Below are 13,940 nucleotides of genomic sequence, written 5' to 3'. Positions count from 1 at the left end.
GAAGGTGTTTTGTGGTAGAAGAAAACAACCCAGGAATAAACTTAGTTCAAAGCTGTTCGTAGTTGGTAACTATGGCTGGTTTGTACATGGTTTTGATTGCTGCATGTGAATTGTATGATGGGCTAATCTCTAAAAGGGGTAAGGGATTCCTGTGGTATCCCTCTGAAGGCTAACAAGGATTCAAAACAGGGTACTACTGTGAAATTCATACCATAAATAATACAAATACACTTGTAAGAGTCTGCAGGAATGCTGCACCTGTAACAAAAGGATTCTTTAGATTCAAGTCTGTGGTTAATGCGGCTATCACTAGCTTGAGTCAAAATGATGATTTACTAATGATATTCTTTATTGATATGTGTCAGATTAATATAAGATTCTCTTAAAACTATAGTTCTGCTGTCATTGAAATGGCAGTGTGTGATTCCTTATTTATTTTTCAGTGACTTGATAGATACTCATAAAAAAAAGAAATCTGGGTGTAAAGAGAGGGTGGTTTTTTCCCCACTCAGCACCTGGACCTGAAAGTCCACATGGGCTTCTGCATCCTTGTTAGCAATACGGAGTCTACAACTGGGTCTTAGTTTGTAATGCTGGTTTGGATGTACGGTTTAAAAAGAAATTAAAAATTGATCTCTTAGCCATGTGAGTTCTGCAGAGGAGTGAAACATGAACCTGGGGGGGCTTTCTGCGAGGAAAGTAAACAGATAAGAGGAAAGGCACATGGAACAGATTTGTTAAATAGAGGTGCCATCTTTATACTGTTGTTCTTCTGGCTATAACTGCACTTTACATTTTATTATGGCCTGGGTCTTTAGAGTTGAGTTTTATAAGGCAGTTTCAGAACAATTGGGTCAGTCACCCATTATTCATTCAATTACACACTGAAGCCTTGCTGCTCCCTGTTGACATCTGTACACAAAGCCCAGCTCCTTTTTACATAACCTGACCAGCTCAGACGCCGATTGTGGGAGATGCTGAAAGTCACTGGGAGATCCAAAGCCTGAGAAAAGAAATGACTCAATAGTTCATTCCCTCTGGTATGCCCACAGGCAGACAGGAAGCTGATAATGGTATCATTACACGTGTAGTATTTTGTGTTTTGCCCATATATCACTGTAGAAAAGGGAGAAATTGGAGACTGCTATGTGGTAAATGTTGTTAAACCACTTCTACGTAGCTAGCCAGCTGCATTTCTGTTTGTTGCCTTACACAGGTGTTGACTTAGACTGTCATGAGCTATTTCTGAGAGGACTGCCTCATCTGGAGCTGGAGGGACCCCTGTGTGATGTGGTGGTAATGAGGTGACTGGCTTTGCTGGGCTGTAGATTGAAAAGGTGTGTGCTCCCTGAAGCAGGGCATTAGGGAAAGCAATGAAAATAGCTGTCTCATTAACACGATTAAATGATATGCTGGACAGCTGAATTCTGCCTCTGAGACTGTCTCACTCCTGTGTGCAGCTGGGCGAGATGGTCCAGCCAGCCTTTCTGTAGGTGGTCAGTAACTGAGCGCAAGTCCAATTTCATCCTGTGCTTTGGGGTCGGATTTACATAAATGCGGACTTTTGAAACAGAACTCAGGAAGTGCTGTGCTTGGAAAATACGAAGGAGCAAGTTTTCAAAAGAAAACTGAAATGCATAGAGGTAGGCAGCAGGGGCTCTGTGTGTGTCGAAATGGGCACTCAGCCTTAACATGCTTTCTGAATAACAGTGACTTGTGTTTCTTCCACGTGTAAAATGAATACAATGCTGCCTTATCTTGTGAGATTATCATTGAAATAAATCCAGTGATGTTTCTAAAATGTTTTGATACTTCAGTGCTGAACACTAAAGAAAAGCTCAGAAATAAATTAATAGCTCTTTATTTGGGAAGAATATCAGCGGTACGTCATGAAAGAAGTACAATTCTTATAACGCAGCTAAAAGGAAGAATTGAAATGCTGCTTGTGGGGAGAGCTGACTGTCATGTACACTGAATTGAGGTGTCTGACGGAAAAGAAAATAGCGTGTGATAAAGTAGTTGAACACTGTATAAAAGTGTATGCCTGCTAAGTAGGAGGGAGGGAAGTATTAAAGTTGCAAAAATAATCTCTATGTGAACTCCTAATGTTTGATTTGACTTGGATTTTTGAACTTTATGTTAAAAATGTAACTTGTGAATTTATTTACAAGCACCAAAGGCACAGGTTTATGTTATGTTCAGTAATATCAAAGTAGTAGCCCTACCTGGTTTTATATGTGGAAGGAAACCTTGAATTAGTTCATGTAAGCATGGACAATGCCTCAATTTCAGCCCACTGTTGAATCAATGTGGTACAAATGTTTTGTAGGTTTTTATTAAACTAAACAAACTGAATAGTGATATTTCATATAAAAATACCATGAGAACAACAGACTGCAGGTGAGCTTTTCCTGGCAGAGTTGGAAACTGGGTTACAAGAGGATAGTTAACTGCAAACTCTTTGTGTCAGAAATGCCTTTGTGTTAGGTGTTTGGATGGTAGCCTAGCAAAGCACGAGTCCTGGATGCTGCTGGGATCTTCTAAGATAATATGGTTACACAAATAATCATAATTGTGTTTCAGATGGTAAGTAAAATGTGTGTAAACTCATTAATTAAGAACTGTAAAGCTAGCATACGAACTGTTTTGCAAACAAACTGGATTAAGTGGGTAGAAATTGGGTGGAAAAAATGTTGGTTAGTCACTAGCAACACTGAAACCAAATATACAGATTTTTATCATGGTATGGGCTCTTTTGTGTTAGTATGAGTCATTTTAAAGCCTATGTGCTTCCATATGAAAATGTGTCTTGTGTAGCAGACCGTGTTGAGCAGAGAAGGTCAACTTTATTTTATTTTATTTTAATTCCTTCTAGCCTTCAGGAAAAAGAACAATCATTCAGCATGTCCATTAAAGAAACTACTGCCAAAGTAAGTACATGTCAGTTTTCAGTTCTTCAGAATATTTAGAGAAGCAGTAATAGCTTGCATCTTAATAAATTGTCTGTATTTTAGAATGTTGGTTTTGTGGTGTTTCTTCAGAACAGATTTTGCGTGTAAATATTTTTAACCATACACTCCCCAAAAAACCCCCTAACTTACATTTGGACAGGCCACAGAGATTATGCTTAAGGAAGCAGACGGAGTAATCTATTGTTTCTTGGCTTGTGTTTACTAGTGATCAGTCTTCTCCTGGTCTCCATTTAGGAACAGACTCTAGCTTCCTGAGATGAAAGTGAACTCTGGTCACAGATGAATGTTTCCACTCTTAATACAGAGCCTCTTATTTCCTAGCTGACTGGTTTTGTTGGTGTGAAGGAAGGGCATAAATGAAGTACTACTTTTCTCTCTCCTTTCACTAATAATAAACTAGCAATCTAATTCTCATCCCCCTTGAAAAATGCAAAGCGAAGTGATGTCGCATATTTAGCATACCTTTTGTTTCTAACCAGAGATGTTAATACTTTTCCTTTAATTTTATAATTTCTTATGGCCTCCTTCCAAGAAAGAGAATACTAAAGTTTTCTTTTTATTTCAGAATGGCTCACTGAGCCACAGAGCATCTTTGCTCTAGAAGAAAAGGTCCACTTATTGTAGCCAATTCATATAGGTTTATATAGAACAGGGAGTGGAAAATATTTCTGGGTTTTGATCAGTAATGAATTTTTATTCTGAAATAAGTTTATTTTTCATGTTCTTTCTCTAATATCACTCAGCAAAATTAGTGAAAACTTGATCCCTTGTAATCTATTCTTCCTAGTTATCTTGACCAACACTTTTAGCATGCACTGTTAAAAAGACCATTTAAAGACTGCATCTCAATACCCCTCCCTCCTTCTCTCCTACTTTATTTTTGAGCTCATTCTGATCTATTCCTTGCTTGCTTATGCACACATCTTGGGAAAAATTAGTATAGACCATTATAACATGTTGCTCCCCCCTGTATTTTTTAAATGATTATGAATAAAGTATCAAGGAAAAGATTGTAACTGACCTACAGCTCAGCTACTAAAGGGAATGAGACATTCGGTACCTCAGAGTGATGTGTTGTTTCAAGCTATCTGCAAGCCAAAAATGTAAGTTACAGATTTTTGCCTTCTCCCCTGAAAATCTGTGCCTTTTGAAGTTTCATTTTATAACGGTATTATCTAGAGACTTTTTCAATAAGAGCTGAAACATTGGGTAACAATTGAGAAGTCTGTGAGGTAGAAATCCACAGTCTGTTCGTTTCTTTAAAAATTCAATAGATAAAATATTATTTTAATTTCATTCCATTTATATGTGATGGCTTTTATTTATTAGAGAAGATAAATAAGAAGCACGTAATGAGACTCCTCCAAATCATTTATTATTTTATTTATTCAGATCGACTCATCCTATTATTTTCTCCTCAAACTGAATAGAGCTGGTCTTTTAAACCTTTTCATTATGGGGAAAACACTACTTTGTCAAAGGTCTTCTCTTTCCCCCTGTGCCCCTAGTATTTATATGGCCTTTTCTGTCTCATTTGTGTTGTTTTCAGCTGAGGCTGCAAATGCTAAGATTAGCCCCTTAATGAAGTGAACAATCTCCCTTATCCACCACCTTCCTTCAGAAATTAATATCTGCTTTTGCTAATGGCAAGATTGTGCTGTATGGGAGATCCAGGTGGGCTGTCCTTTCCTTCAGGCAGTGTAAAGAGAATTTCTCTATCCTTTCCAAGGTGCTGTTGTAAAGAAATGTGAAGGTTACTCAAAACTTTTTTTTTTTGAGATGGTTGGAGGAAGAGTAAATTTGTGTTTTAGTCAGTGTCCTTGTGGCTGTTTCTGCTGCTTTAGATTAACATCATACACAGGCAAGATGGAAGAGGATGACAATGGGCAAACTTGTTTTTGATGTTTTGCTGCTTTTCATCTTGATTCCACATCTTTGCTAACCAGCATCCTACTGGTTTCAGATAGACTGCTTTTTTGAGTAGTGTTTATGTGTCTGAACACAGATTTGTAAGGTATATTCCTAAGCAAGAGTCTTTTTTTTTTTTTTGAAAGTCTGCTTTAAAAAACCCCACAAACCACTGAAGAGGATTTTTAAATAGATACAGTAATATTTGGCTGTAAAGAACTTCGCTGAAACTGAAAGGGATTTTTTTTTTTTTTAGACTCCTTGGTCTGTGGGCTGCAGCAGAGCTGGTCACTGCAAATAGGGAAAGGGCATTGCTGGGGCTACAGGTGCTTGCTGTCAAACTGGTTAGGGGAGGATGGTGCCTTCCCCAGGAGCAAAGAAGGATGTAGGCTTTGTGAATGTTCATAATCTTTGTCAGCTAAGAAATAACCTTTCCTCGGTGGCTGAATAAGCTACTGTAATGAGTAATGGTAGCTGTTGTTAAGATAAAATAATTAGGAAAAATGAAAAGAATTGGAGCTTGCAGGGTAGAACTGACGTAACGTAGAAGCAGTGTTATTAGTTTAGAGGATGTTATATTATTTTGCCTCTCCCAGTTGCTCATTTGGTGCTGTTGCGCTATGCCATATGATAGCCCTGAAGATTAATGTTGTTCATTTCTCTATAGAATACACGTGACATAGATACAAGCAGAAGCTTGGTAATGTACTTACCAGTATGTTCCAGAATAATTGTCTTTGTGAGTTAGAGGAGCTACCTTTCGGCCTCTGGTCCCTGCATTTGGTCCATTAATAAAAACTGCCAGCGAGCTTCGTTCTGATAGTAGTGCTTACAAAGTGGACAGTGTTCACTAGAAACTGATTAAACCTCCCAGCTTATTTTGCATAATTGCCAAACAGCTGTCTACTGGTAATGACTTTAAGTTACTACCAGCACGGGATATATTCGTGCAGTTTTCCTGGAGCTGAAAGATTCCCCATCTAATTGCAATTCACTGAGCCATTCAGTACCCCTAAAGAGAGAGTGCTGCTTAGAAAGAAGTCATTAAAAACTTTCAGATTTATTTTGGAGATGTGAGACAGAAATGGCCTTTGGGTTCTTTGGGCACGTTTATTCACCTCTGACAGGTTTGGGTTTTTTAAAACATTTTAAGTGAATTAGTAGGCAAGTCACTTAGAAGGGGGTATTGAAACAAAGTGAAATATCTGGGAATTGAAAAAATATAATAGGTGCAGAAGTGATGAGATATATGTGTTTTTAAATTAAAAGGAAGACTCTGAAGTCTTTAGATAGTAACAGTTACTGCTTGGAGGATAGTTCTGTTGACTCAAGAAAAAATATGACCCATTTATGGTTAACAGATGCTCTCAGCTAAAGCAAGATGGTATTATCTATTTAAAAGGATTTACAGTTAGTGTCATATCCGAATTATTATACTTTAACTGTACAAACAGATAAGTTGTTAGAGCTGTAAGGCTTTTGCTTTTAAAAAGTGAAGTGATAGCTGTGCTTCTGTTAATAAGCATGGTATATACACTTGTTTTTTTTGGGGGGGAGTGGAAGTCAAGGAGGGCAGGGAAACTCCTCTGGAGATTTCATTTCACATCTCATCTCTTCACAACTGGCCTGTGCCTCTCTTGACTATTGCTTTATCCTTGATTCCAATGAATGCAATGTTTTCTCAAGTGTCAGTTGCAATTTTAAGCAAGTGTTTGGTGCCTGCCTTCAGAACAAGACATTTGCCTTTGCTTGACAAGGGATATTTCTGTTTGTTCATTTTGCTTTCCTTCACAAATGATGCAATATGGAGTAAGAAGCAATATTGTTGAATATGTGGGAGTTGTATGAATTGCGTACGCTGCATAAGGTCCTTCTGAGGTGGTTATGTACCCTTAAATACAGAAACAATTGAACTTTCTTTTTTTTTTCCTGTCTCTCTCCTTGTTTTTAATACTAGTCCTTGTTCATTGCTGAAGGAACTTCCAGTTATAAAGATAAAAACAGAGAGAGAGGAAAAGTCGGAAACCTGAACCCCAGTCAGCTGTGTCTCCTGATTGTGAAACAAAGTGCAGTATTGAGCTGGTATAGCCTCATTTGTTACCTGCGCAGAGAATTAATGATGGCTGCTTTGCCTTTTTTCAGTTAAGATGTGCAGCACAGTATATTTTGCATAAAAATTGCTGTACATTCTGTGTTATGACATCTTCAACTCCAAACTTATTGGCTTATTTACGTTCCACTCCAGGCATCACTGTTAATGCTGAAATTGTACAGAATTCATAATGACCTATGTGCAGCCTCAGTATCTAGTAGTGAAACTTGTCCTCTTTCATGCAGGTAGCTAATGCTAATACCAATACCAGTCCCTATTTTTATAATAGAATGTGCAGCAAAGCCTGGAAATTTTGATTCATATTGGGTGTTTCTGTAAAGACATCACTTTTTATTAAGCCTCTTCACCTTCCTGTAGGATGTTATGTCATGTCTGTAAACCAAGAACATTTGAAGCCCCATTTAAATTGCCTTATACTTTTACATGAATGAAATATATATCATGGCTGTCTGCCTCAATCTAGGTTTGTACGAGTCAGAAACTCTGCAGTACTTTGAGGAGGAAAGTGAGCGATATTGAGACTCAACTACCAGCTCTACTTGAAGCCAAAATGCTAGCTGTTTCAGGTAAGTTTTAAGTGATGGGAAGGACTAACATTGGCGAGTGGTGTGTTAAAGCACTTGTCGACCTTTTCATAGCTGTGACTTCTTAGGAAAAGTCATTGATGTGCACTTGTCTAGATCTCTTGAAGTCACGGCAAGTCTGGCAGAACCAGGCTGTGTCATGCCCTGTGTAAGGTATTTCAGGCCCCTCTCCACAGCTGGGAACTACTGGCAAAGTGGATAATGTGTGGTAGGCAGTATGTAAACTTGCAAAGAACATGATATTTTTCCATAGGTGAAATTGAAAAATAATTATCAATAGCTGTTCCTGGACCTTACAAGTTATATGCCTAAAGCTCTGTAGCTAAGAGCATAAATTTACAACAAAGGTATAATAATTACAAGTGTGGCTTTAAATGACACTTTAAAATGGAATACAATAATTGGCAGCTTCTGCTCTTCAGATCATTAAACAACTAATGTTGGCAGCAAAAGAGCAATTTGGTCCTTGGAGCACTCGTGCATGTTATTTACAACCAGTAAAACATTGGAATGTGATTACAGAGTCTGATACATAACAGCTTTATGTGCCACTTACTTGGGATTACTGCACTCTTCACTCGGGGAAAAAAGGCAAAGCACAGTTCTGTCTCTTAAGTTTGAAGAGGTGGGCTTTCTAATTCAGCAAATTGTTTGCTGATGTGTAAGTAGATGTCTCTTTGCTAGACACCTGCCTCAGAGAGGAAGCTGAATAGGAGGGAATGTAGACTTGGGTATCAGGAGTTTTCCAGTGTTACACTGTATAAGGGAAGGCTAGAGGGTTTTTAATATGTGTCAAGGCGACATGTTGTGGCTATCTGTTGGTGATTTACCTTGTCAATTAGATACAAGAATCTAGTACCGGCACACACGAATTATTTTAAAATGAAACCTTGTGCAGTGTCACATGGTTTGTTTGCCAGAAGTGGGTAGTATCGGGCTTGAGCAAAATCCTAAAGGAAATTAAGGACCAGATCTTGTGTTGGTGCTGAGCATGCTCGATTTCATTGCTTCTATAACATCTTTTTGAAATGGAAACCCTCTCTATTTCTCTGTGTCTACCTGCAAGAGGTAAGCTGAGCAATCACTCTTCTCTGCCCGTGGGCTGTTTGAATGCAGGTAATTTTCTCGCTTTCAGAAACGGGGTCAAAGTTTTCCCCAGCCATTTTATGACTTTCTTGAACAAAATAGCCCATAAACTGGACGTGCAACTGCTTCATGCTGCTAGCAGGAAGCAGTTGGCCAGAAAAGATGTATCTCAGTCTGACAGTTTGAAAGAGTAAATGACAACTTGAGGATGATTTCCAAAACATTCATAACAATATTTTATACTTGTTAGCTCTTAAGAGGTTGCTTGTTTCAGGAATGAATTCAAAAGACAATTTAATGCTGATGTTCCTGTAAACTGTTTTCACAGTATTGCGACTATGATTGCCTTTCTATGCTTTTTAAGAAGTATTGGTGCTATTTCTTAGTAGTAACAAGAAGCACTATTTCTTTTTTTTTTCTTTTTTTCTTTTTCTTTTTTTATACTTACTCTGAAAAACTCTTACTTCAGGGAATTTTAATGACTGTGAATGGTACAATCCTAAGTTGTTACTAAGGCATAATTCTGGAGGGAACTGGTAGAAAATCAAGGATGAAAGGTAATTTGGTGACAGTAGATACTGTAATTTCTTTACCTCATTATAAGATATGCATACATTTAGTTGATGTGATGGCACTTGTTTATGTTAAATGCAGAGTAGTATGCAGAGGGTACAGTGGAAATATAGGAATCAAAGAAATTAGTGCTCTGAAGACCTGAAAGTAAAAAAAAATTCTGAAAAAAATGGAAATATTTTAGTCTTAGAGCATGAAGTAATAAAATTCGAAAAGCCAGGATGCAGAATGAATTGCAGCTAGCAGAGAAGCAAGTCAGGAAGAAAGGATTTGGTAAATGCAGAAGAGGAAAGAGGAAGAAAGAGTTAAAAATAGCTGCCTTTTTTTTTTTCTTAACAAGGCAAAAACAGTGAGCAGTGGCTAATATAGAGAAGGCTGAATTATTCAGTTTCTGTATATTCCTGTGTTAGGCATAAATGAATGACACCTCTTAAATAAGGCATCGTTAAGAACTAGGTCTTAACTTTTTAAACACTGGTTAAGATTTAAGCAAGATACTGTATGTACATATCCTCTGAACTGTCAGGCAGCTAACAGACAGTTAGTGAACAACTTGGATATATTAAATTGTTAGAAGTTGGGAGGATCATCAATTGGGTAAGATGCAATTATTTAAGGACAGCCTTGGAATAACATGAAATTCAGAGGGAATTATAGTCTAAATATAAATATGCAGTAATAATAAAGTTTGGTGGTCATAGAGGTTTTCACTTAGTCTGGAAGCATCAGGCAGGGATAAATGTCTGTTATTTCTGCTTTTTTACTGTAGCAGTTTGATCATTCATTCAAACAATTTCCTCAAACAACAGTACTAATGGATACTGAGAACAACTGTTTTTCTCTAAACAGATGTTGCATCATTTTCATTTAACATACCATTTTCCTTGAGGAAGCAGAGTTAAGTGATTTGGCAACAGTGTCAAGGCAAAAATGTAACTGAATGCAGTTGTACACATCTGGATTCATGTATCCCGAAAGTTAAGTTAGGTGAGCTTAAGAATATAGTTACTAAGGGATACATTAATTTTCAGAGCTTACATGTGATGACTTAATGATGTGATGACTTTGAAAGCATGATATATACCTCAGTCTTTATTGACTACCTTGATAGCTTCAGACAACATTGATCTTCCATGTGAACTGTACTTTCTATTCCAAACACATTGATTTACAGTATTGGTGTATTTACACCAGAAAATGTAAGAATGTAGCTGATTTTGTTTTGTGAGGAAAATACTACAATAAATGCAATGTAAGCATAACAATTCTATTAGTTCTGTTAGTACAATACCTTGGATTTTAAGACTGTATAATAAATGATACTGTAAAGAGACGATGCTACATATGTAAATGTCTCTCCTCCCTATTATTTTGTCCTTGGAAGAAGTGTAAAATTAAACTTGGAGGAGAAAAAAAAAGAAGGTTTGTGAATCTTTGGATTATTGAAGGCCATAGAATAAATACAGTAGATTTAATTAAAGCCCATACTTAAATGTTCAAGTAGTATTTCTGTCAACAGTTACAATTCAGATCCTTTATATCAACAGCTCCCTTATTTCTGATTGGCATTTGCCTGTTGTGATAAATAACTTGCAGTTAATACTCCTGAGATGCTAGTGAAGAATTTTTCTCCAGACTTAATTAGTAGAATCTTATTATATTGTTCATGGTTTTTAAGTCAGTAGCTTTAGCTAATTACGGCTAACAAGTACTCCTGATTGCATGAGATGTTACTGTTGACATACACATTTGTAAATACTTACCAATGAAATTTTTTGGTTTAGCATCTGGTTTTTTTTTTGTTTGTTTATTAAAACAAAACACCTTAATGTCAGTGCTTAGAAACCTGCATGTGATTATTGTTACCAGTTGCTTCTTATAGTAGCTCTTAACATTCTTATGAAAATTTTGCCATTGGTTATGGGAAGACCGTTGCAATACGTGATACTCTGTTGTTTCTGTTAGCATTGTGTGTCTATTTAGCATAAAATTTTTGGGGGGAATAAATTGCAGATGAAATAATCCTAAACCAGTGAGAAAATTCAAATAGGACTATGTGTAAGTAAGTGTGAATCTAACTGTAGAAATATTATTAAAATTTATTTTCCTACTTTGGGCTGTTTTGCAGGAGAGCAAATCATATGTGAGAAATGGTGTTTCTCCTTTTTCCTCTAGTGAGAAAATAATTTGGGAACAGGAGGGAGGATGTAAACCAAAATTAATTTTTAGTCATCGTTTCATCTGTTTCCTGTATTTGAATAAAAGAGGTTTGATATATTTTACAATGTCTTCATAGACTCTATGTGATCCCCCCCTTGAGAATGCATAATAGTGTGGGACTAGGTAGCCAGAAAGTGGCTAGCAGGGAGCTAAGCAGATGTGAGTGAAATACTGACTTCATTATGTAGTTATCTGAGATGCATGTCATTAGCTTTCCTTATGTCTTTGCAAATACAAATTAGATCCAAGCACAGAAATTAGAATGAGGTCACTCTTAAGTAGTTAAAAAAAAAAAGAATTCTGATCTTAAAACTGTCTATACCAGTGAGACATCATGTGTCATCACCCTATAATTAGCACTATCTCTATTTCATTGAATACCTGCAAGTGGGGGCAGCTTGGAAATACTGTTGCGGGATGATTTCCAGCAGTACAATGAAAAGGGCTTTTTCCTTATGTCAATGTAGAAGTGTAGTTTATAAATAGTATGGCATGAATACTAGATACCATATTTTCACAAAACTTAATGCTAGGACCGTTGCCTCTTTGCCTGCTCTTTCATGCTCATTTAGGACAAGTTCTGCATGGCTCAGAAAGCAACTGTAAGAAAAAAGCCCCCACCCTTCCAGCTTTGGTGCTGAGCATTCCTGTTGGGAATGAGTATGTTCGAGAGGGGACAGAGCAGTCAGGCTGGAAGATGCCAGTGCAGGCTGAAGGACGTTTTCAGCCATACACCTCTGTTTTGGTAATGTGGATGTCCTGTTTTCATGCCTGTGCTGTATTCTGTCATTTCATGCAGAAATACATATGAGCATAAAGTTCTTGACATGATGTTGAGATTTTCACCAGACACACTGCATACAGCTCTTAATTTGTCTTTCACTGGAAGGCAATGGTGCTCCTGTTTTTTTTTTTTTTACTTTCCCTGTTTCTGAGAACCGTTGTTTGGTAACAGCTGGAGAACTCGACTAGTCGTAGAGGCAAAAATACCAATGCCTCTTTGTGCCTTCTCATGAAGGCTTAGTTTCTTGATGAATTGGAGTCTGATAGAGGTCTGTGTCTTGTCAGATGACATAGCCGGTTCCCCACTTTCAGATTTTTGCTTCCAGCAGCGGTCTGGGTTGATGGCTCAGAGGCATATTGAGATTAATCCTTCTTTGTGCCTGTATCGCAGTGTCTGGCTCCAGCATACAATGCTTTGTATTAGTATGTCTTCCCACAACAGTCACTGTATGCTCCATGAAGTAAAATTTGCCACTGTGTATCGGTGCAAGTGCTGTACTTCTTGGCAAGCCTATTAACTCATTTAAAAGATAATGCCAGTGAGCCCCCCAAAGCAACTCTCAAACACGCAGACCTTGGACAGCTATGCTATTTGTCTTTTTATCTCATTTCCAAATGAAACTACTGGATGTTACTGGCTTTCAGTGAACTTCAAGGATAATTTGTTGTAGCTGATATTCCAGCATGATATGTGATCAGACAGCAGAAAATCATTGCTTCTGTTGCAGCAGTCAGTCAGTCATGTAACAACTTACTCTTTTTCTCTCCTGTTACCTAAGCTGCTACCCCTAGAGTGGGAGAGGAGGTCTAGTACTCTTTGGCAGTTTTTTTTCTGGGGTTTTGTGCTCAAAGGAGAAATGTTAGATGGGGAGAACTATGAAGGGAAGGTGCTCTTGCCCCACGGAAGGGCTGTGCTGTGGTCTGGAGGGGACGCGAGAAAACCCCTGTGCCGTCTGTGGAAGGGCGCAGTGATGTCCCTCTTTCCACTGACTGCCCAGGGAGCCACGGTGACAAACCTCTGAACCTCAGTGCATGCACTTTTGGTGCCTAAACCAAGGTGGCATGAATGTTTTTCTCGCTGAGCCTTCTCTGGTTTTGTTTTCTGGCCTGCTTGGTAAAAAGGGGGTTGTTGTAGCCCTCAAGATCATGGAGAATAGGTCTGGGCTGTTTCCCTATTCTTAGCATGTCCCTTCTGCTCCGCTGGTAGAGGTAATGAGTGGAGGCAAAGGCAGGAGAGAGGGGAGATGTAAAAGGACCAGAGATTGAAAGGCATAAGGTGAATGGGAGCTATGAGGGAGGGGGAAGTGATTATGTAGGGAAGCCTGTGTGCACACTGGGTGACTCTTCAGCCTTGGAGTCGCTTTCCGTTGGGCATCTTTTACGGTGCTGAAAGAGAATTATATGTGACTTGCAGCAACCACTTATTGGCAAATGCATATAGTAAATTGCTGGGACTAATGTGCTCCTGGGCTAGACTTGTCACCGCCAGTGCAGGCACTTGAGAGCATCTGGTGGCCCGGCAGTCACCAATATTGCCCCTTGGAACAGGTTCTGTCTCAGTATCGCTATCTTCCAAACCTCTGCCTTTTTCTTCAGGGTTCTTGTGCCTTTACTCATTGATAATATTCACTTGAGCCTTTGAATTGTTATTACTGATTTAAAATTTTATTATTGTTGTGGTTTTTGCCCCCCTCCCCTTTT

The 13,940-nt window shown here is 38.2% G+C and overlaps 1 protein-coding gene across 2 annotated transcripts in view; it reads left to right on the top strand.

Moving 5' to 3' along the window:
* The window catches only part of DISC1 (DISC1 scaffold protein), a 212,524-nt gene that overhangs the window by 82,825 nt on the left and 115,759 nt on the right, over positions 1-13,940 (top strand). For both annotated transcript variants that reach the window (XM_075043282.1, XM_075043284.1), the window contains 2 exons: positions 2,876-2,930; positions 7,457-7,559. In XM_075043282.1, coding sequence (XP_074899383.1) covers positions 2,876-2,930; positions 7,457-7,559 — 158 coding nt within the window. The remainder of the gene's footprint in view (positions 1-2,875; positions 2,931-7,456; positions 7,560-13,940) is intronic.

Source organism: Buteo buteo, chromosome 12 (genome assembly GCF_964188355.1).
Source record: "Buteo buteo chromosome 12, bButBut1.hap1.1, whole genome shotgun sequence".
Lineage (NCBI taxonomy): Eukaryota > Metazoa > Chordata > Aves > Accipitriformes > Accipitridae > Buteo > Buteo buteo.
Note: the sequence above shows the minus strand (reverse complement) of the source record. Positions and strands in the feature narration are given on the sequence as shown.